General features: G+C 44.3%; 2 protein-coding genes across 11 annotated transcripts in view; one reads left to right on the plus strand and one right to left on the minus strand.

The window, feature by feature from the left end:
* Positions 1-12,940, plus strand: part of Rbl2 (RB transcriptional corepressor like 2) — a 56,486-nt gene extending 43,546 nt beyond the window's left edge. The window contains exons 18-22 of the mRNA XM_021219953.1: positions 1,015-1,086; positions 2,562-2,661; positions 3,592-3,800; positions 4,252-4,416; positions 11,387-12,940. Coding sequence (XP_021075612.1) covers positions 1,015-1,086; positions 2,562-2,661; positions 3,592-3,800; positions 4,252-4,416; positions 11,387-11,557 — 717 coding nt within the window. The 3' untranslated portion in view covers positions 11,558-12,940. The remainder of the gene's footprint in view (positions 1-1,014; positions 1,087-2,561; positions 2,662-3,591; positions 3,801-4,251; positions 4,417-11,386) is intronic.
* Positions 1,015-22,403, minus strand: Aktip (AKT interacting protein). 10 transcript variants are annotated; one of them, XM_029532339.1, is made up of 11 exons: positions 22,276-22,376; positions 20,418-20,470; positions 19,601-19,708; positions 18,179-18,384; positions 15,472-15,536; positions 15,285-15,385; positions 14,834-14,922; positions 14,661-14,759; positions 14,460-14,567; positions 13,914-13,974; positions 12,585-13,772 (listed from the first exon to the last, which is right to left on the minus strand). In XM_029532339.1, exons 3-11 carry the CDS (start codon positions 19,640-19,642, stop codon positions 13,662-13,664), a joined length of 882 nt encoding a protein of 293 aa, XP_029388199.1. In that variant the 5' UTR covers positions 19,643-19,708; positions 20,418-20,470; positions 22,276-22,376; the 3' UTR covers positions 12,585-13,661. The 10 variants fall into 10 exon arrangements, with proteins under 10 accessions (XP_029388202.1, XP_029388199.1, XP_021075617.1 ...); XM_021219958.2 differs by having other exon boundaries at positions 19,601-19,712; XM_029532338.1 differs by lacking the exon at positions 22,276-22,376 and adding an exon at positions 21,899-22,016 and having other exon boundaries at positions 19,601-19,712.
* Positions 22,404-23,406: the final 1,003 nt, after the last annotated feature.

Genomic DNA, 23,406 nt, shown 5'->3' on the forward strand with positions numbered 1-23,406 from the left:
TTTAAGTGTCATCTGCAGTCACTTTTTCTAATACCCTATCCACCCCCTTTGTACATACTTGGTAAATATATGTTTCTGTTGCAGCTGTAACAATACATCATACAGTTTTATACAACCGCTCTTTTTAATTAAGAAGAATATGCAATCTATCCTTGCCATATGTTAGTGAATGCTTTACAAGTACTCTGGCCTTTCCATGTGTATTTGTGTTATCTGTTTTCAGCCCTTTCTATTGCCTTTCTGTGGGGGTTGCTGTTATTAGCAAACTGTTTATTCACATCTGAAGAATGTTTTGCAGTGCACAGGATGTTTTTCTTTCTGCCCACTCTGAATCTGTTGTTCTACCTGTTTAGTTTCTGATAAGAAGTAAGCTCTTACCTTATTGATCTTTCCCTGTAAAAGGAAATTTGTTTTGGTACATAATAAACCTGATATGGATCGCTTAATCCCATCTACTGTTTCTTGCTCTTTCTGTTGCATACATAAATGTTTTAAAGTAAACTTGGGTACTGTCACACACACACCCCTTTTACCCCAGCATCCTGCTATGTAGCCCACATGGCCTAAAACTCTTGATCCTCCGTTCCTACCATGCTGCTCAGCTTGGTCTATTTCCTTGAACATCTTTTCTTGCTTCTCTGCCTCTATCCTCTTCTGATGCTCTGGTTCCATGAATAATGCTATGCTAACTGCTGTCCAACACCTTCTGAGGCTGTTTCTCTTTTTTTCTGTTCTTCAGACAATACACTTCCTCCTTAGATAAATGTTTTTGTTTTCTCCTTGGCCGTTCAGATCTAACAATTTCCACTTGTAGTCAGCATTTCAGGTTAGTTCCTCAGCTTCTCTTCTCCAGGCTGTGGTTTACAGGCTGGCCTCCTTACTAAAGTTCAGGTTTTCATGAATAGACGGTTGTTCGTTTGCTATACAGTCTTTGGATACAGTGGCAACAGGTCCACTGAGCTGCTCACTGTCAAGCCTGATGAGGATCTCTCTAAGTATTCTCACTGTTTGTAGGTCACAAAAGAAGACAGGTCCTTCCAGAACATCATGCGTTGTTACAGGACTCAACCACAGGCCCGGAGCCAGGTAACCATGTTTTTTCTCAGGGCTGAAAGTAAAGCTTATGTCTGTGATAAATTAAACAAACAAACAAAAAAAATAGCTATAATTAGTTCTGTGCCTCTTCCCCACAGGAGTCGCAAGTAGGAATCTAAGGGGATTGGCTATTTTCATTATTTACATTGCTGGCATACAGTTTCATTCAAGTTACTTCAAGTTCTCTTCCTCCAAAGGCAACGATGTGAAATATTTATTTTTATGTATATAGTGTTATTACCTGCATGTGTATCTGCACCGCATGGGTGCCTGGTGCCCTCAGAGGCTAGAAGAGAGGGCAATGGAACCTACACTTGATCTTAGCCAAAAGGCTGAGAAGCGATGGCATTGGAACCTAAGGAACTGAAGTTACAGACTGTTGAGTCATCATGTAGGTGCAGGGAATCAAACCTGGGTCCTCTAGAAGAGCAGCCAGCGCTCTTAACCATTCAACCATCTCTCCATCCCATGACATATTTCTTTCTTTTTCTTTTTTTCTTTATATGACTACACTGTAGCTGTCTTTAGACACACCAGAAGAGGACATCAGATCCTATTACAGATGGTTGTGAGCCACTATGTGGTTGCTGGGAATTGAACTCAGGACCTCTGGAAGTGCTCTTAACCACTGAGCCATCTCTCCAGCCCCCACCCCATGACATATTTCTTAATTCAGAGAATCGTGAACTTGATACAAATTTAGAAGTTAGCTGATTTTTGTGACCTTTTAATCTGCTTTAATAAAGCACAGTAATAAACTAAGACAACAAAATGATAAAGTAGATTTTTAATTTTCATTTACCATCTTAGTTTATTACTGTACTTTATTAAAGCAGACTAAAGGTGACGTAAAAATCAGTCACTAAAAACCAAGAATGTTGTCAAACCTTTGTTTTAGGCAGCACTTGGAATTTGAAGTGAGACAGGCTCTAAGTCCCAGTTGTTAGTAAATACTTTCTGACCTAGATCACAAGACTATTGCTACTGTTGAGACAGCGTATGTAGTTCTGGTTATATAATCAGTTATAATCAGTTCTGTGCCTCTTCCCCTTCCTCTTCTAGTAGTCATTGTATGGATCAGGCTGGCCTTGAACTCGCTGCCTCAGCCTGCTAAGTAGAGGTACTAAAGAATGTATACATACACTGAATCCTAGAGAATCAGAGTACCAATTTATTGCTGGTAACAAGTAGTGCAAGCAGACATATACAAGTTTTTGTTGTTTTTCTTTTTTTTTTTTTTGAGATAGCAGCCCAAATTGGCCTTGAACTCGAAACACTTCGCCTCTGAGTCCTGGGACCACAGACATGCCCAATGCCTAACTTGGGTGCAGCTCCTAACATTCCCTGAAGACAACTATGACTGTGTAGATTTTTGTGAGAACCAAGTACCACACGTTAAGGTCCTACCACCTAGTATATATTCAATAAATGCTAGTTAGCATCTCCTCCTCACTGTCTCTTTAAAGGTATACAGAAGTGTCTTGATAAAAGGGAAAAGAAGAAATTCTGGCAGCAGTGAGAGCAGAAGCCATCAGAATTCCCCAACAGAACTAAATACAGACAGAGGTAAAGATGAATCTTTATGAACATCTATTGTTAGGCCAAGAAGACTAAGAATGATAAAATATAGTAGTTTATTCTCAATTTCTAGTGCTTTGAGACACATGGAGAATACCATGTTTCAGATAGGAATTTCCAGCCTGAATTCCAGAAAGAGCTTGCCTGTCAATTAGACCTGTGCAATATAAATGTTGTTCCTAGTTGTTGACCTAAACCTGTAGTACAGGGTTCAGGTTCAAGAACCCTCTATGGAGCTTACAAATATGAACTACTCTGTTAACCTACGTACGGTTAGGATAATGGAATAGAGTAATTACTATTTTGAGCTTTGCTCCTTGGTATGAAAAACATAGCTTAAGGTCCAGGAGTGGTGACCCGTGCCAGTGCCTGTAATCTCATTCCTACCATGTCTAAGGCAGGAGGATTATGAGCTCCAGCCTTGCCTGGACTATAAAGTGAGACAGCCTCTCATTGGATAATAATCACCACCACCATCACCAAGGGCTGAGGAGATAGGCCAGTCAGTACAGAATGTACTACACAAGGATGTGGACCTGATCGATCCCTAGCCTCTATATAAAAAGAGATGGAAGTAGCTGCAATCCTAGGTCTGGGGAGGCAGAGTCGGGGGTCACTGAGGTGTGCTAGCTGGCCTCCTAGTGTAGTTGGTGTGCCTCGGGTCCCATTGAGAGAGACCTTGTCTTAAAAAACAAGGTAGATAGCTCCCAACCAATGGTACCCAAGATTGGCCCGTGGCATCCGTACAGATGTGTGTCTTCATAGACATGAGTGACACACAGCAAACCCTGAAGAATCAAAGTGCCCACTTACTGCCCCTGATGATGAGTGCATACATAGAGCCGGTTCCCCTTTTCCCAGTGAGGTGTCTTGTTTTCAAACAATCCAGACCAGCACCCTTTGTTCTCTTGGCTGCAGCCAGCAGAGATTCCAGTCCAGTCATGAGGTCAAACAGCACCCTACCAGTCCCACAGCCCAGCAGTGCCCCCCCTACACCAACTCGACTCACAGGTGCCAACAGTGACATTGAAGAGGAGGAAAGAGGAGACCTCATTCAGTTCTACAACAACATCTATAGGAAACAAATCCAAACGTTTGCCATGAAGTACTCACAGGCAAACTCTCAGGTGAGTGGGTCAGGGTCACCGAGTTGGGCTTCTCCTCGTGAGCGGGAGGAGTCACCTGAGGCTTTCCATCATAAACTAGATTTACAAGTAATTCTTTAACTAAACATGACTAAGAAAGTCTCCAACACAAGTACCACGGCACCAGTTAACTAAGCTTAAGCTCTCTCTGTACAGCTGTCACCTCATATGTTAAATGAGGATAGTAGTTATCTGACTGTTGTGAGGATCAAATGATATAATGTATAAAAATGCTTCCTATGGGGCTGAACTAAACACCTGCAAGTGTTAGCTGTCAGTGTGAGTCTCCAGTTTCTTTGGTTGTTGCTGATCCACCACTGTTCAGTTTTCAAAAGGCTTCCAGTCGATTGTGCCTCTTCACTCAACTGATGACTTTGAATACAACCTGGCTAGGACAGCTTATTCTCAGAATTACTTGTTTTGTTTTCAACAGACGGACACTCCTCCCCTCTCTCCCTACCCATTTGTAAGAACAGGCTCCCCTCGCCGAGTCCAGTTATCTCAAAGTCATCCTATCTACATTTCCCCACATAAAAACGAAGCAATGCTCTCTCCTCGAGAGAAGATTTTTTACTACTTCAGCAACAGCCCGTCAAAGGTAAGACTACATAAATGGCGTTAACTAACTAAATGCTTAGCAGGCTAGGACTAACCCTTGTGAGTATGAGCGCTTCCTGGGGCGCTGTAACTGCCGGCCATCAGGGCTGGAAATAAAGGAGAGGAACTGTTTTTCTTGCCTCTTTTCCAATCTGTACATTTTGAACACTGAGTTTTCTTTCATTAGTAAAATTTTATTTTTTCTGCTTCTGTTCAGAATAGAAACTTTGGACTCTTAAACTAGTTACCAAGTAAGTTCTGTTTCTGCAGCAGTCACTTTCTATCAATGGAGAGCTCAGAGTTAGACATATGTGGTGGCATCTGTTTCAGAGCAGGGAAACTTGAAGCTTAATGGTGAAGAGTTACATAGTTACTGAGATGTGGAAGTACATCCAAGTATTCCACAAGCAGAGAAGAGGGTAAAAGGCTGTCTCACTGGGAGTAATGTAGACTCAGTGGGGACAGAAGCAGCTGTGCACGCCAAATGCAGCATGTGCCCTTTTTGACTGGGTTGTGCTTGGGGAGCTGTGTGACACAGGGTAGGGTTGGGACTTAGTGCCTACATTGATGGCACTGGAGGTTACCACTGCTTTTGGCTTGTTGCTGCTCATTGCTGACTGAGCCATCTCCCCAACCTTCTTACCTCTTTGATTCCTGTACCCCCTTACCACCACAACTCATTTTGGAATGTATTTGGTTAAAATTGCAAGTTTTATAAGAAATACTGCCCCAATTTTAGGAAATCTCATCCCTCTGCAATTGCTTTTTGGATCATTTGCTGACAATCTGTTTGTAGGTTTTACAAACAATCCCATTAAGATCATCTAATATTAGATGTAAAAAACTTATGCAATTTCTTCAAATGTGAAGATACACTTTAAAGGTGACAACCCTGCTGGATGGTGGAGGCGCACACCTTTAATCCCAGCACTCGTGGGGCAGAGGCAGGCAGATCTCTTGATTTTAAGGCCATCCTGATCTACAGAGTAAGTTCCAAAATGGCAATCCAAATACCTAGTAGTTGATAAATAAAATATGTATGTATGTGACCAGAAAGTGAAGTGCTAGCACACACTTCTGTGTGGGTAACCCCTGTAGACACAGCAGTGAGTGGGGTTACTTAGACTGAACATGATCTACACAGGTTAGATGCACACAATGAGTAGATACACAGAGGCAGAAAACGGATCAGTGGTTGCTTGGGAGAAAGGGAATCATTTCTGCTGGTGGAAAAGATTCCTTTGAGAGCAATAAGGTTGACTGTAGCATGCAGCTATCACTGGGGTCACACTGTAAATGGTGAGCTGTGTGGCATGCCAAGTTTATCTCAACAAGGCTGTTGTAAAGAACATGTTCAAAACACCATGCTAGCACCAAGTACAGAGAGACGTGCAGTAGCTATGCAATACAAGCACTGGACTTCAGAGCAAGGAAACCCAGACATTCACTTCCTGGGCAAGGAATACAGCTCAGGGGTGAAGCATTAGCCGAGCATGGAGGAGCCCTCTGCTCAGTTATGAGAGCCGTGAGCTGTGAGGAGAGAAAACGCATTCATGGTGGAGAAGGCGACATAACTGATAGAACAGGGAGAGAAAATGAGTAAAGTTATAAAAGACGGGACAACAATCCACAGCGCCACCTGCCCCTGGGACACTTGTACAAAGGTCACCATACTCTGGACCACACACACACATCTTAGTACAGTGCTGCGCACTGGTCTCCTCCATGCTAGGCAGGTGCCTGTCTACTGAATTACACCCCCCCATATGTAGTGAATTAAAGGATTCAAATAATGCAGGTTTCTTCTGGCCACACTGGCAATACTATCCGGAAACCTCTAAAGTTTTGGAAGCTTAATATCAGATTTCTGTGGGTAAAAGAAGAGATCACAGAGAAGATAAAAGCATTTTATGTTAATGAGAATCTACAATGTTTAAGTTGTAGGTGTCTTAGTCACTGTTCTATTGCTGTGGAAAAACACCATGACCAGTCAAAATCCCAGCAGAATTATTTGTATAAAGTAGTCCCATGATTTAAAAATGTGTATAAACAGGCAAAGGAACCGAATAATACAACTTTGAAAGAGTTGGGGGGTTCACACCATCTGAGTTCTTAGGCTTAAGGTAGTGTAACTCAAATGCAAATTCAGAGGTCAGTACAACACACTGAAGCGAACATACTGTGTGTGCACTGTGATTCTTTCTCAAAGGTGCCGTAGCAGTTGTCAAAAGTCATGCCAACAGAGGGTGAGTGGCAATCTATGTGCTGTAACAATCATATGCATGCCTGTGTCACATGTAATACTTAATGCCAACTAATCACAGATATAAATATAAAACCAACAACTGAAAACTTATAGAAGAAAATGAAGTCTTGATGAGCATGTGCTATGGACGGATTTCTCAGATACAACATAAAAATCACAATCCATAAAATAAGCAGTTTTTCATTACAATTAAGAATTTGTGCTCTTTAAAACAGTGTTAGAGGGGCTGGAGAGATGGCTCAGGCATCAAGAGTACAGAGTGCTCTTGCAAAGGACCCAGGGTTCAATTCCCAGCTCACAACTGTCTGTAACTCCCAAGATATGACACAGACATATATGCAAGCAAAACACTAATATACATAAAAATAAAAATATACAAAAAACCACAATATTAGAATGAACAAAGAAGGTATGGGCTGAGAAAAAAAAAAAAACCAAGACATTCCATTTCTGGTAAAGGATTTGCAAAAATCAGGGGGAACAAACACCAGATATAGAAGTCTTGGCAATGCTGTGGAGCAACTAGGACCCACACTGCTGGGCAGAGTACACAATGCCATAGCCATGCTCAAACACACTTTGGGCGGTTAGTATTACATATTTAGTGAAGTGGAAATGTATGTTCATTCAAAACCATGAATGTTTACAGTAACTTCATTAACTTCATTCCAACTTGTCAAAAAGTTCAAAACAACCAAAATGTCCTTGATCTCATTAATGGATAAACAAAACCTGCATTTTAGTGAATTACTCTAATAAACAAAAACAAAAAAACCATAGCACTCAGGAAGCTGAGGTAGAATGTTAAGTTTGAGACCAGGCCAGCCTGGTCTTTGTGGCAATGCCGTGCATCAAACCCCACCAAACTTTTTTTTTTTTTTTTTTTTTTTTTTCTTTTTCGAGACAGGGTTTCTCTGTATAGCCCTGGCTGTCCTGGAACTCACTTTGTAGACCAGACTGGCCTCGAACTCAGAAATCCACCTGCCTCTGCCTCCCGAGTGCTGGGATTAAAGGCATGTGCCACCAAGCCTGGCCAAACTTTAAACCCTAAGGCCCACCAATCACCAAATCAAGCCAGAAGTACTGATAAACTCAGTAGCATCCCTGAACTCAGTGCATTCATGCATATGTGAAATGCACTCGGGTTAGCCGTCTACTTAACAGCATTCCAGAGAAAACCAGGGATGGGAAAATCAGCACTCGGCCTTCACAGAAGAGGGAGATTTGGGGAAAAGGAAATTCATTATATTTTTGTTATGGTTATGCAACATCCTAAGATTGTCCTTTGTCCACATAGCACTTGCATGTAGAAACACACACTATTAAGATTTGATGGAAAAAAAGAGTCTCCATAGATGACAACTGAAACCAAGAAAAACTCTCACAAAGCAAGCAGTACGGATCTATAGCCAGCCTAAGAGTCACAGAAAAGCAAGCAGTACGGNTCTATAGCCAGCCTAAGAGTCACAGAAAAGCAAGCAGTACGGATCTATAGCCAGCCTAAGAGTCACAGACCAAGGAGAAAAGGAAATCATCAAACGTCACAACCAGTTCTCACAGTGCTCCTGTAAGAGCACACTTAGCGGACAGAACAACTGATAAACAGCTGTTTATATTAAGCAACTAGGAAGAAATAACCAGTGTGGGATCAGCCATGATAGATGTACTCTGAAATACCATATAGATGTTAAATAGATGAGGCAGAGCCACATATGCTGATACAGCAACTCTAAGCAAAGCCCCAACTCATAGACATAGCCCCATAATATTACTATCTTAAAAAACAAACTCCCTAATTCATAGTTCTAAGAATAAGAAAAGCCCTAGAAAAAAGGCAGAGGATACACACAAACCAGCCACATACTTACAGTGGAGCAATAGCACTAGGTATCCCTGGGGACTGGTGAGAAGCAGCAAGTGTGGGGTAGGCTGGTGTCATGGCTTAGGACCAGCATGGTGGAATGAGGAAGTCACATTAAATAAAGAGGCTAGGTTTATTATATTCCCTGATGGAATTCTAGGCTGAGACCATGAGGGTCAGAAGGTAAAGGCATTTGCCTCACACACTGGTGACCTCTGTTTAATCTGGAATCTATGCAAAGAGGGGAGGGAATTCCATCTGCCCTCCACATGTACAACTTGGCAAACTCCCCAGCCCCCACAAAGTGAAGATTTGAATATCTAAACTGTGAAAACATATCCATATCATATAAATGAATTCTGTAGGAAGTATATGTACCGTAAGTACATAATAGTTACAAAACATACTTTACAAATGTGCTGTGTGTTATATCTATATGTACACCGAAGAGGAACAATTTATAATTTATGCAGCATTTAATCAACTACTATGGTCAGTGAACCAGCTAAGAAAAACTCAGATAGCAATGTGGACTAACTTTCTTTCAGAAAGGCACAAGTGAGAAGAGAAAGGATGAAGGAAGCCACTTTTATGATAGTTACATTTTTGAAAACACATACACTGGCAAAGTCACTGATGATTGAACTGAAAACTTCAGAAGTGTATGTCAGAGTAAAGAACTGAACTGATGGGCTAGAGTGGGTTGGTAGTGTCTACCCAGCATGCCCTAGGCCCTGGTTTAATCCCCAGAACCACAAAAAGATAATAATAAGAAATATGTCTAGGATATACTATTCTTTTGACTCTAGGTTTCATGTAGCCCAGGCTGGCTTCAATTTTGTTGTGTCGTTGAGGATGGCCTTAAACTTGTGATCGTGCTGGTATTCCAGGTGTGTACCACTATGCCAGCTGTGCAGTGTTGGGAATTGAACCTATGGCTTTTGCATGCTACGCTAAAACATTCGACCAATTTACGGTCTTGCCCTAAGGATATGCATTTTAAAATCTGGGGGATGGGAAGTGAGCAGAATTGTGGAAGCAGGGAAATGTGAGGATTTACTATGCCCGTTTACTCACTACTCTGAAATTGCTTAAACTATGTGTATTTTAATATTCTCAATATCCTTTTTTTTTTTTNTTTTCAAGACAGGGTTTCTCTGTGTAGCCCTGGTTGTCCTGGAACTCCCTCTGTAGACCAGGCTGGCCTCAAACTCACAGATCTGCCTCCTGAGTGCTGGGATTAAAGTTGTGCACCACAACTGCCCCTTCAGTATCTTTTTTAAAGTAAGAAACACGAATAAAGAGCCAGGCAGTGGTGGCACACACCTTTAATCCCAGCGCTTGGGAGGCAGAGGCAGGCGGATTTCTGAGTTCCAAGGCCAGCCTGGTCTACAGAGTGAGTTCCAGGGCAGCCAAGGCTACACAGAGAAACCCTGTCTCTAAAAACCAAAAAATAGAAAAAAAAAAATCCTAATAACAACTCAGCCAACAAGGTACCGATAAAAACAGTGTCTGGGCAGACTCGGGGGCCCTGGGAAACAATGCTGGTGACATAGTCTGCCAGTGCCTTTCTTCACTGGGCTATTCACTGAAGCCACCAAACATGACAAATAATCTTCCTAACTTCTCAGTCCTCCCGAGTGCCAGTGGCTCCAGAAGCTGCCAGTGCAGTAGCAGTAACAAACGCCCTGCAGACCTAAAGCTTAGTGCTCTAGTGAGACTGTGGGTGAGGATGACTACAAGAAAACAAGTTGCTCAGGCACCCTAGCTCAGCTACCAAGGACACAGAGGCAGCAAAATCACAAGGTCAAGTTTTGCTTGGGCTGCGGAGGTAAAAGCTAGTCTGGCCAACAGCTACAACTCTCTCAGAATGAAAAAGAAACTTGCGATAGTGGCTCACACTTGTAATCCCAGCACACACGAGGCTAATGTAAGTGATACTGTGCCTTTGAAGCCACCTAGCGCTAAGTGTGTTACGAGCTGGCCCTGGCTACAGAGACACACTGTCTCAAAACAAAAGGGTGGAGGGACAACAGCTTAAGACATGGTCTTGGGCAGTGGTAGGTGGCACACGCCTTTAATTCCAGCAGTCGGAAGGCAGAGGCAGGAGGATTTCTAAGTTCGGAGCCAGCCTGGTCTACAGAGTGAGTTCCAGACAGCCAGGGCTACACAGAGAGACCCTGTCTCAAAAACCAAACCAAAAAAGACAAGGTCTTGCTATATAACTCCAGCTGACCTGGGCCTCAAGCTGTAGCGAGGCTGACTCTGAACCTACCACCATCCTCTTGCTTCTGCCTCCCAAGTAGTGAATCCACAGGAGTGAGCCACTGAATTTCCAAGTCATACTGTTTGTTAGCTTGTGTGTGGAACTGTGGAGATGGCTCAATGGGAGAGGTCACTTGTCACAAAAACCCCATATAAAAGTAAAAACTGACTCCACAGAGTTGTCCTCTGATTTCCTCACATACATGCACACATACTGACCTCCATACATGTACACACAAACCCTGACCTACACATACACATGTGCATGCATGCACACTGACCTCCATTCTTGTGCACATCTCAAAGTGAGTATATGAGTAGCCATGCATAATTGTGATACTATAGAACTATCCTTCCCGACATGCTGAACACATGTATTATAGAGACGTATCACAATCACCAAGAAAGTCTTAAAAATGGAAGTGCTCTGCCCGGCCCAGAGTCCCCAGTGTCCTGTCAGAGTCTGCTCAGGGTTTTCCTTTTACAAAGTCGTTCAAATGCTTACATTTTAAAGTTATGACTCTGTAACTTCCTACTCAGCATTTTCAAGTTTTTTTAACTCTGTCTTTCTCCCCATAGAGACTGAGAGAAATTAACAGTATGATACGGACAGGAGAGACTCCAACTAAAAAGAGAGGGATTCTCTTGGACGATGGAAGTGAATCACCTGCAAAAAGAATCTGCCCGGAGAATCACTCTGCTCTGTTACGTCGTCTCCAGGATGTGGCGAATGACCGAGGTTCACAGTGAGGTTAGTGTCCAGGAGGAACCTGTCTTCACATGAACTGGTTAGCAGGACGTAATGCATGCAGGACTATGGAACCTTGCTCCTGAATCCAGCAACTGATTAGAGGAGGGGATAAAAGGGAAGCGCCTTTGACTAGGTGTGGCAGTAAATGCCTGTTATCCCATTACCCAAAGGGCAGGGGATAAAAGGACCAGGAGTTTAAGGCCAACCTGAGCTACATAGCATGTCTGAGGGCAACTTGGACTACATGTAACCCTTACTCAAAAACAAAAAACCGGAAGGGACGTTTTGGTAAGAAATCAGACTTATCCCAGTATCCTTAGACTATCTTTTTCATCCTAGCTGCCTCTTCCTCTACTTAATGCTTACCTTCAACACTGCTCAGAATCCAAACCTGGGGTTTTGAACTCCAGTAAACTTTTACAAGTACTGCAGGAAGCAAATCTTTAGAGCTTTTGTAGGTAGGCCCCAGAAGAGGAACTGTATTTAAATTCATTTCCGCTTGCATATGGTTAGGTCCAACCATGTATTTTTGGATGAAAACACTTTTATAAACCGAACAGAGGGGATGGCCCCGACCTGGAAGTATCCAGGCCTTGATCTCTTGAGCACTATCCCTTCCCCAGTAGGTATGGTACAGTGTGAGTCGTGCAATGTCTAAATAAACCTGTGTACTTGGTGGCACTTTATGGCTGTAAGATGCATAGCATGTGACCCAGGTTTTGCTGTATATTTATGATGGCACTTTCTACAGTGTGAACTTTAGCCTAGAAGGCTTGCACCTACTAAACAGCTAATATTTTCTTTAATGCTTTTCCTAAAAGACTGCTGAGGTAGCTACATGTTCTGGCCACATGTAAAACTCTTCCATTTGTGGTAGTGGCACTACACAGGGATCATTTAGCTAAGTAAAGATTTTTAAGTCAAGTTGAATTGAGAGTATTTGAAAAATTCTGACCCCTTCCTTTTGGAAGTAGTTATCCCAAAGAAACTATCTTTGAGGGTATTCCTGGAAGTTAAAAAAATAGGTTGGAGAATTGAGGTTTTATCAGTACATAGTACCATTTATACAAATTAGAAAATTATTTAACAGCTACTGATTATGTATGCATATCTTTATTAATCATTATTGTCAAGTCGTTTTTTAAAGTTGGATTAATAATCCTAAGGAGAAAATTCAATTGTAAATTGGATCATGATAAACCAAGTTACTAGGTAACTTCATGCTGCTCTAAAGCACCCAGCTGAGGGCCTACAGCCTCGCACTCCCCCCCCCACACACACACTGAGCAGTGCTGTGCAGAGAGTACTTAGAAAACCTTAGTACCACTACTGTAATTTTATATGAAAATATGTGTATTTTTCAATAAAGCACTTATAAATTAGTCTCTGTTTAGATATATTGAAAAGGAGCATTACTTTCCTGCATAAATGACAATCAATCATTTATTGGTTTATTTCATCTCCACTAACACATCGGTCATTCACCATTTAAATACCTGACTTCATCAGAAACCGTTTGAACACTTTTTTCTTCTTCCTGCCATAAAAATACAGTAATTTGCCTTAAAAAAAAACAAAACAAAAAAACAAAAAAAACCCCTATGATCAAGCATCCTGGTTCTGCCTACTTTCCTAATGCTTCTGAGATAGATGTTACAGCAAGGCAGCAGGCTGAAGCCGGGAAGCCAGTCTTCTACTTGAAAGTGCTACACTCTGGAGTCTGTTCTCTACACCCTTCTTCATGGCCTAACAGATGTACAGCTCAAACTACCAACTCCAAACTATTACATAGTACTCATTTCTCTCTGTTCTGTTAGTTTAAGTAAACACAACTTACCTCTAATGTATTCAGAAAAATACTTAAGCCTCAAGGTCCCCAATAATTTGGAGTACTGAACTAGATCCACCCTGACACTTCCGACAGAAGTAACTCTACTTAATGAGAGGTCTCCACAACCTGCTGTTAGAACCTACGCATACACAACACTGAGAGCCAGTCACGGTTCACGAAGTTTACTCTTCAGGCAGTCCTTTGCCATTAGTCAGCTTTAACTAGGCCAGAGTCCAGCAGGAAAGTGCATGGTGCACCAGATCCACCATCTCTTAGGTTGCTACTGTTTTCTCTTCTTTACTGAAAGGTTGTACTGAGCCAGGCTTTACCCATGACAGGCCAGCAACATGAACACTTTTATTGTGCTGTTCCTCAGGCTTCTTCTAGGCACAATCAAAAACAGACATTAAAAGAAAAAAAAAAAAAAAGGACTGATGAGCAAGCTGAGAGCCACACTGGCTTCCCCAAGCTATATGTAACAGTGGCCTCCAGGGCAGCCGTGTCAAAGGTGGCTATGTACTTACCTTCTGAGTCAGCATCTTTTCTCTGGCCTCATCATGTACAGAAGGGTTCCACGGAGAAAAGCTTGAAGGGCAAAAAAAGATTAAAAAGTTTATAGTTCTCTAAACATGTACAGCATTCATTTTTCAATAATTAAGGTAATTCTAATAAAATGTAAATGATTTTTAGGGTTTCTCTGCGTCACCCTGGCTGACTTGGAGCTTGCTCTTTAGACCAGGCTGGCCTTAAACGCAGGCCTGCCTGTGCCTCTCAAGTGCTGAGACTAGGTGTGTACTGCCACCCCACATCCCTGGCTAAAGAGCAAACTTTAATCAGTTGCTAGCATGTATACTGATGTTCAGTAAAAGCTACAGGGCCTCCATTCTTACACGTTCTCTCCACCTCATCTGCTACGGTGTCATGGTGGGTCTGGCTCAGGACAAGTAGCTTTCACACATGTTAGAGGTAAATTCTGTCACTTAGAGAACAGCTCACACTGCCTTCTTAAAACTCCTCACACGGAAAGATGAAAACGTACTTGATGGAAATATAAAGGACACAGCACTCACCTAATGGCATAGGGGTCTTCTATCTTCGGCTGGTCAAACAGACGAGCAGTACACACTTTAACACTGTCGACCACTTTACTTTTAAAAAGCTGAATGTCTTTTTCATACCTGTGTTAAAAGTTTTAAAAATTTACCAATTTATCTTAAATAAATTTATCTCAAATACTGTTTATCCTAAGTAACAAAGTAAAGGTCACATACAGCACTGCGGCCTCTGGGTTTAGGGGGCTCGTCGTGTCGATCTTGTAGAAGACTCTCCTCGCATACATTAACACCTGCCATATATGATTATGGTTCCGCCTGCAGGGAGACCAGCGTGATTACTAGGCTTGTCCCCACGGCCATGCTACTACAAGGAACACTGATACACTAACCTCCACTTTGCGAATGCTCTTTTCACATCCAGCTCACCCGAGGTGGGATCAACTAGTGGGTGAAAGACGGGAATATCAAACAGCAAGCGCTGTAGGTAAAGAGAGAGACTTCAGTGAGTGACGTCAGCTGCTGTCAGATCAGGCCGTTAAGTGTAGCCATTTCCCCGTACAGCACGTATGCAGAGATAACACTCTGCCCCTCTGCAGCATGGCTGTTAGCAGCCATACAGCGAGTGGTGCAGCATGCTCCCAACCTTGCGCACACCCTGAGCAGAGAAAGGGTGAAGCTGCATGACAAAGCACCAACCCCACCGTTGGCTGTGGGAGACATACATCTGAGGAGATGGAGGGCATTACAAGATTTACAGTCTGAGAAGAATCAGGAAATCTGTAGGTCTTGCTTTCCCCTCAGTGAGTGAAGCGCTATAGTCTCAGCTGCAGTCCTACTTACTGGACAGTCGCCATCAGGATAATTATCAGGAATATACACCGTAAACTTGAATACGCCATCCTGATACAGCCCGTGCCGTATGAATATTACTCCAAACCACACTGCAGGAGAAGATAAACATGCTAAACATGTCCATCTGTGTCAGAGGACCCACATGCTGTAAATCAAAGTGGAATCCACAGCTTACCGAGTGCAGAGCGGTAAGATGGCTGGACGTAGACTCCTGGCAGCTTCTGCTTCACTACCAGAGTACTGAAACGAGCGGTGGGATAGTTAGCTTGTGCACTGGCACAGGAAGTCAGGCCATCCCACATTCTCTGAGACAAGGCAGCATGCCTCAGGTGGCAGCGGGTGCCCAAACTACACAAACGGTTTCAATCTAGTCTTGCACCTGAATATCTCCAAGACCATCACCCTCTTACTTCTAAAACAATTCACAGAGAAATTCAAGCTAATACAGGGTTCCAGATTCAAGAAGGCAGAGAATCAAGTTTTACTCTCAGAAACAGACCATTCTGGATATTAAAACTGAGGTAAATGAACTGATGTGGTAGCCCCCACATTTAGTCTCCGCACTTGGGGGCAGAACAGGTGGATCTATGTAAGTCAAGTCTCTACACAGTGAGACCCTGTCTCAAAAACAAACATACATACACACAACAAAAACTCACAGTAAGATTAAGATAAATATATTTATAAAATTATTGCTTTTATCAATATAAACTAAGGAGTTCACACATTGAAAATTTTAGTTTTTTTACTATTAAAAATGTGGTGTTTTCTTCTGGGGCTTTTTGGGAATACTACATTTGTACTACTTACTAAATTAAAAGCGAACTGTTTTCGAGTGCACTCGTAGGTACTAACTACCAGTCCAGCGTTACCATGGCTTAGTTGGCCTTGTGAGTCCACCTCACTGGATCACGTGGCGAGAGGCTTTCAGGTAGTGTTGCCTGTGGAGGTGTGGAGGTGGGTATCATTGAGCTTCCAACCAATCCTGACCTCAGCCAGACCCTCTGGGCCTTGCTAGAGAAGATGAAAGCTGGCACAAGGCAAGACGGAGTGTCATGGCAGAAAGATGCTACTGTCTTGTCTGGAACCCAGTTATACACTGGCCACCACTTTGGTTGGTCCCCAGTGACCTGACACTGAAAAGGACAGTACTGACCAAGGCACTCTAAACACATTTACATGCAAGTCCTGAAATGTATGGGCAAATACTTTATGGAGCTTTTTAAAAGATTTTTGTTTTTTTTGAGACAGGGTTTCTCTGTTAGCCTTGACTGTCCTGGAACTCACTTTTTAAACCAGGTTTGCTTCTGTCTCTGCCTCTCAGGTGCTGGAACTCGAGGTGTGTGCCACCACAGCTACTAAGATTTATTTTTATATGAGCATTCTGCCTGCCATGTATATAACAGCATCATGTGAGTCCCTCATCCCCACAGAGGCCAGAAAGGAACATCAGATCCTCTGGAACTATAGTAACAAATGGCTGTTAGCTACCATGTGGGCACTGGAGACTGAGCTACAGTTGTCTGCAAGTGTCAAGTGCTCTTAGCTGCTGAACCATCTCTCCAGCCTGAGCCTTGTTTATTACCTAAGTGTCTCACATTTATTTCTCAGCCCTTTCTAAGTTACTTGTGTGTCCCACAAGTAACTTCGCTCTCGAATGCATGACAGACCCTACTACAGCCATGACAGGTAGACCATCACCTTCCAAGTTCCTGAGATTTAGAGTAGAGAACCATGGCTAGCAGGTAGAGCTACCCACAGAGACAATGTTTGTCAGGAAAGGCAGTTTTGTATTTAACACAGCCAGCTTTCAGTCACCACAATAGGAGCCTGTCCACCTCACTGCTCAGCCTCAAGACACAAGGCAGCCATTCTAGAGTGAAGAGAGCAGTGCTACACTATCAGGCCTCACACCCTCTGGCCACACAGCATCAGTACCCTGGGAGGGGTCATCAAGATGCTTTGAAAATAACTGAACTACCGAGAATCTTAAAGATTACAGAAATTAAGAATTCCCCAGTGTTCTCTCCCTTTAACGAATGATCCAAACTATACGGAACTTGAACCCTTCTGTGTGTGGAGCAGTGTATCATCAATACTGGCATGCCATGCTGCACAGTGCACAGTCCCTGTCCTCTTAGCTTCACTGCAAAGGGTGGGCTTGTGACAAGTGATGCAGGCCACCCTTCTACTCTTGAGAGGGGACCTCTGAGGATTGTACCAAGGAAGTCTTCTAATTACAGACCTTCTGACACATAAAACAACAATACAAATTATAAGTATTTTTCTGAGGGCTGGTCAAGATAGCTCCAGGGGTAAAGGGACCTGCCACCAAACCATGATGACCTGAGTCTAATTCCTGGGTAAAGGAAGTAACTACAAGATGTCCTCTAACTCCACCTGTGCCATGGGTGCCGCCCCCCCCCCAAATATACTAGATAAAATGTAATGTAAAGGAAAAATGTTCAGCACTCTTTAAGTTTTCTCTTTCAAGTCAATGTTTCTAGTTCCCTCACCTGCTGACGGCTGCTCCTGACCCTTCCCTACTGGAAGCATCTATCTGGGTGTTTGCTAAAATGTGAGAGCCAGCATGGAGCCCACAATCCCCAGTGAGTGTGAGCCAAGAGGCTGCCACCCGGCCACTGCCCACTTACTCTAGGGAGCTCTTCCAGTGAAACGCCTCATAGAAGGGAAGACTGAAACTAAGCCACCAGGTTCCTAATCAATTGTGTGAAGTCCTGCGTTCCTTACTGTTCTCCAATGTGGAGCAAGCTGGGAACAAGTCTGAGCTGTAAGATTAGTTCACCAGTCTATCAGGAGACATGACTGCATTCTTTCAGAGATACCATTCATAACTGACCAGTCATCTGAGAAGGACTCACAATTCTGCAAGAAGCGAATACTCCAGGTAGAAGGGTCCATAAGAGGCATGGGTGCCATTTGTTGACTGCGCTGCTGGGGCAGGAGACGTAGGCTTCGATATGGGTAGAGCATTTTTGGGAATAGAAGGTAGCTGTTTTTTGGGTGCACTTCGTGGAGGACTGGTTTTCACATCTCCTGCTAATATCTTCTCTTCACCTTCAGCTCGCTGTTCAAGATGAAATTGTGAGAGCATTTATGGCAACTCTGAAAACAGAGCACACTGTTAGCTCCACCCTAGCTTCTAAGTTGGAGTTACTGTTTACATAGAAATTCTCATACCATGATTAAGATGCCTTCAAATCCCTTGAGAAGGCAGGTCATAGAAGGAGCAAACAAGACTAAACAGGACTGAAGCAGTAAAAAAATCCCATTAGCTGCATCCCATAAGAACAACGAAGTCAAGCCTTTCACAAGCAACTGGAGCAGGACTGTAGTACATGCAGATACTATGGAAAGCTGGGCTGTGGAGTCCAGAGTAAGTAGGGCAGATGACTGAAGTCAGTGGCCCCAGTTTGAGCAATGGGGTAGCAACAGGGAAGCAGAGCTATTATCTCACTTGCTTAGGTCACATTTGATCCTACTATTGCCACACCTGCAACTCCACACACACTGCCATCCTTAGCTCAGAATGACCAGAAACTTTCGGGTGCTTCCCAACCCCAAGTACAACAAAGGCTATTTCATTTGTTAGATAAAAACTCTATTATATGCATAGGGAAAAGGTAATAATGTTATTGGTCGACAGGTGGAACTGAGCTTTTAAATGACTACTTGTTTATTTTAAGCTTTTTTTTTTTTTTTTTTTAGATTTTTGTAATTATTTCTTTGGGGCCGTGGCACACATACAGAAGAAGTCAGGACGAACTCAGACTTGGCAACAAGTGCCTTTGTCTGCTGAGCTGTTTTGCCAGCCCATATATCTGTGTGTGCATGTATATATACATATGTATAATTTTAAACCTGCATGATAGCTCACACTTATAATCCCGACACTCAGTAGGCTAAAGCAAGAAGATTGCTATTTGAGGTAACCCAGACAACAGAATACCAGGCTGTCCTAGGATATATAGCAAGGCTTCATCTCTACGAAGGAAAGAAAGACATTTTAAATTTAATTTTCCCAATTCTTAGCTGACTTGACAGAAGTTTCAGTAGACAAAGGTTCAGACTGTGTCACAAATGTCATCATGCATAATACAATCTAAATGAAATGATCTTAGCATAACAGTGATCATCAGAACTTCTGATGTGAGCTCTCAGCCTAAGAAACCCAATTTAATGAACAGAGTGCTTTCCCAAACATAAAAACCAGGTAATCTTTGGCTACAGTTTGCAGACGGCTTTGCTATAGATCGGAGTTGCTGTCTGGTGGCTGTACCTACTTTGCGCACAGAGCCTGCAGACATGCTCCACAAAGGGTTCATAACGTGTACTCCACACAAAGAACTTCAGCGTTGTGTCATCCAACTCTTCTGTCCTCAGCATTCACACTGCCTTGAAACAAACGGGAGAAATGCAGATATACCCACCCCAACAGTTAGGACAGGGCCTGACACCCTGGGCACACCATGCCAAGCAGTCCCCAACTTAAGAGGGCTGGGAATGTCATCAGAGAGCTCTAAGAATAAGCCCTTCTCCACACCCTTCCACTGCAGACCCTAAATGCTTCTCATAACAAAAGACGGTGCATAGCCAAGCACGCTAAGGCCTGTACTTGAGAGGCTGGGGCAGGAGGATGCAGAGTTTTAGGCCGGTTTGGATTACAAAGTGATTCCTGCTGACACAAAAACAAGCAAAGGACATCATCATCTGAGTGCTAGGCTCCTGACCAACATTGAGAATGGCAAGGTCAAGATTCAGCTTTGCTTTACAATGCAGCCATGGCTCCTAATGAGCCTATAGCACAGTATGGCTCCTGTATGCCCCTGACTAATAGGAAGTCAGTATTGCACTCTAACACCTACACTCAAACTCTATTATGTCCCCATCCTCAGGGTGAGTGACTGGGAATGTCATGAATGACTTGTCTCAAGCACAAGACTAATAGCTAATGAGGTAAGAAAAAACATGAGCCCAGTGATCCGAGTTCAAGGCCAGCCTGGTCTACAGACTGAGTTTCAGAACAGCTAAGGCTACATAGAGAAACCCTGTCTCTGGTGGGTGGGGGTAGGAGGGTGGGGATGGGGGTAAATAGTATACCTGTATCAGGAAAGGGGGGTAGAGTCCTGTCTCTACTACTCCAAGAAACTGCCCTTTAAGGAAAAGAAAATAAAACAAAAACTCGTTATGTGGTCCAGGTTAGTCAGGAATTCAGGATACACCCCAGGCTGGCCTCAAACTCCAATCTTCCTGCCTCTGCCTTAACCTACAGGGAATACAGGTAACTGGTATTCCTAGCAAAAGGAGGTTTGTTTAAAGCACTAAAAATACAGCATAAAATTCTGCAGGGTTATGCACCTGAGGAATTTCAAACGTGTACATTCACAGAGGGCTCAAAGGAGAGACCTTCAAGTAGTGGATAAGAAACCAGGTTTCAAAGACCACAAAGTCAGAGGGTGACTTGGTAAATATACAAAGACACAGAAGTAACCAGCCACAAGACTCTCTCCACAAAGTCTGCTGAGTTTAAAAGGATGGCTTCTTATTTGTATCCTGGAAAAGCTGAAGGTGAAAAGGGTCAAAACTCACATGTCTAAGAAGCAATGCTATACCAGTATCTCTAATCAGCAGTGCCTTGTGGGCATACAGCATCCATGGGTGGGTACCAGCCAGTGCCTATAACTGCTGCCGTGCTTTCCAGGAGACAGTGTCACCCAGTAATTAAACCAGAGGACAGGGATCCCACTTCTCCCACCAACTTGCTGACTTGCAGCCAGGTAGGACTTTGCAAACCTGCGTTTAAAGGTGGCTGACACAATAGTACATCAAAAATTCAGGGACAGCTATGTTCCTGTTTGGCTCAAATGAAAACCATTATATTTTTCTTAAGAACTAGCAACCCACTGCCTAGACACACATGTTTTCTCGAGGTTCTTCTTCACATCTTGAGAGGCGTGGCATTTCCTATTTGTAAACTTACTGGCACTGGATACCTTTCATGTCTTTTGCCTTTAAAAAATTCAGTACATGGTCCACAGTCCCTCCAAAGGGTACCATGTACCGTCCAGCGCAGCAATATTTTTAACTCAATGGTTCCAATAGCAACATAGGCACAAGGAACTGTAGCCAACTTTTCAGAAACTACAGTTTGCTAGATGAGCAATCTACCATAAGCATAGCATGACATCGTCCAGTAGTAATGACAGATGTAAGGAAAACAGGCTCCATCCTTATTCGCAGAAAATACCACCAGACTTCCTGCTCCTCTGACTCTTAATAATAAAGAAATGATTGTGTGCATGTACACTGCACAGCTGAGCTAAGTCTGCATCTTCACCTATGCGACGGTGAGTATACCGCAGAGGGCCAATGAGACCTATCGTTCTTCTGTGACACAGAGCTAATTAATGTTATCACCCCCAAAAGGGTTTACGAAATCCCACATTAAGAGGCCACCAGACAGGACCGAGAAAAAGCAAACAGCCCGGGCCTCCGACGGCCCAGCAGGGCAGCTAGCTGGGCCGGGCACCCTGGCCCGGGGCACAATCCCATCTCGGAGCACGTAGAGAATCTGGACAAACCTGTCCCGAGGTGATGCAAGGCTGGTGCCCGGCCCTAGCCTGGAAGTGAGTCGGAGGCCGGCTGGGCCCGCGAGTCTGCAGCCGAGGCCGAGAGCTCGCGGCTTCATGTCAGCCCCTCGCCAGACCGACGGGACCCAGCGCGGGAGGGGCAGCCCGAGCGAGCGAGCTAGCGAGCGCCACCAACCCCGCCACCCTCTTCCTCAGGGGCGGTGCAGCAGGTGCCTGCAGCGCACAGGTGCGGCCCCGCCCCCGTGTCCCCGCGCGGCCGCCGTCGCCCCGGTCCCTAGCGCACCCCAGGGAACCGAACGCCGGGCCGCGGACGCAAACCCTCGGCCCCGACGACTCGGTAGCCGCCGGCCCAGAGGTAGGACGCTTACCTGGATGCCCTCGGTGCGGAGCGCTGGGGGCCGAGCGCCACCGCGGGCCAACAGCATCTCCGGCTGTCGTGCAGCCCGGCCCCTGCCGCTCCTCTCCCGCAGAGCCCCGCCCCGCCCTGCTCTCAGCGGGACACGCCCTGGACACGCCCCAGCCTGGGCGCTTCCGCTCGGACACCCATGCCGAATGGCTCTCTCTCGCCGTCCATCAAAGACGTACTTCCGGGAGGTGCCGGGGGTCGGCGCTCCATCCTGCCAATCAAGTTAGCGCCGCTCGGGTGGGGCCGCGCTCGTACCTCCCCCTTACGTAACAGCGCCCGGGGACGAGCTGTCAGTCAAAGAAGCTTCAATCCCTGGGGAGGCTGGGACAGAAACAAACAGGCACCCGGCCGCCATTGGACGTGGCGTGTGTCAGTCACCATGGATACCCGCCCAGAGGTTTATGCGGCAGCCACTGTAGCCAGTCTCCGGCAGTGATTGCTGCTAGCTCTTGGCTCCGCCAAGCGTCAGCCCGTGAGCCACTGGCTGGAGAGGGAGCTCTGCAGCTCCCTGGTGGGAGTGATAGGATTAATCAACTTGCTTAGGAGACAATAAGTGACACAGAGTAGAATTTAGCTGAGGTAGTGCTGCCTTTAAAATAAATCCAAGGTTATCAGGCTTGTCAGAAATAATTCTGTAAATGTTTATTCCCGGGGATTGACCTGCATTAGGTTCCATACCTATTACCAAAAAGGACAACCCTAATTTACAACCAGCCATTAAACCCATTGGCCGTATCAAAGAACGTGTCTTCTAACAGGAAGACAAGCTCCTGAAGTTCTGCCCTGACATAAAGCCCCTGAAGTTCTGACCTGACATAAAGCCCCGTTTCTCCTCTGGAGAAAAGCATAATCCTGCCCAGTGGGCAAGATGACCCTCCGGAACGACTATTATCGAAAAACACTGATGTACTTAAATAACTCTGGCGCCAGGCAGTGGTGGCGCACGCCTTTAATCCCAGCATTTGGGAGGCAGAGGCAGGCAGATTTCCGAGTTCGAGGTCAGCCTGGTCTACAGAGTGAGTTCCAGGACAGCCAGGGCTACACAGAGAAACCCTGTCTCAAAAAGAAAAAAGAAAAAGAAAGAAAGAAAGAA

This window comes from Mus pahari, chromosome 20 (assembly GCF_900095145.1).
Source record: "Mus pahari chromosome 20, PAHARI_EIJ_v1.1, whole genome shotgun sequence".
Taxonomy (NCBI): domain Eukaryota; kingdom Metazoa; phylum Chordata; class Mammalia; order Rodentia; family Muridae; genus Mus; species Mus pahari.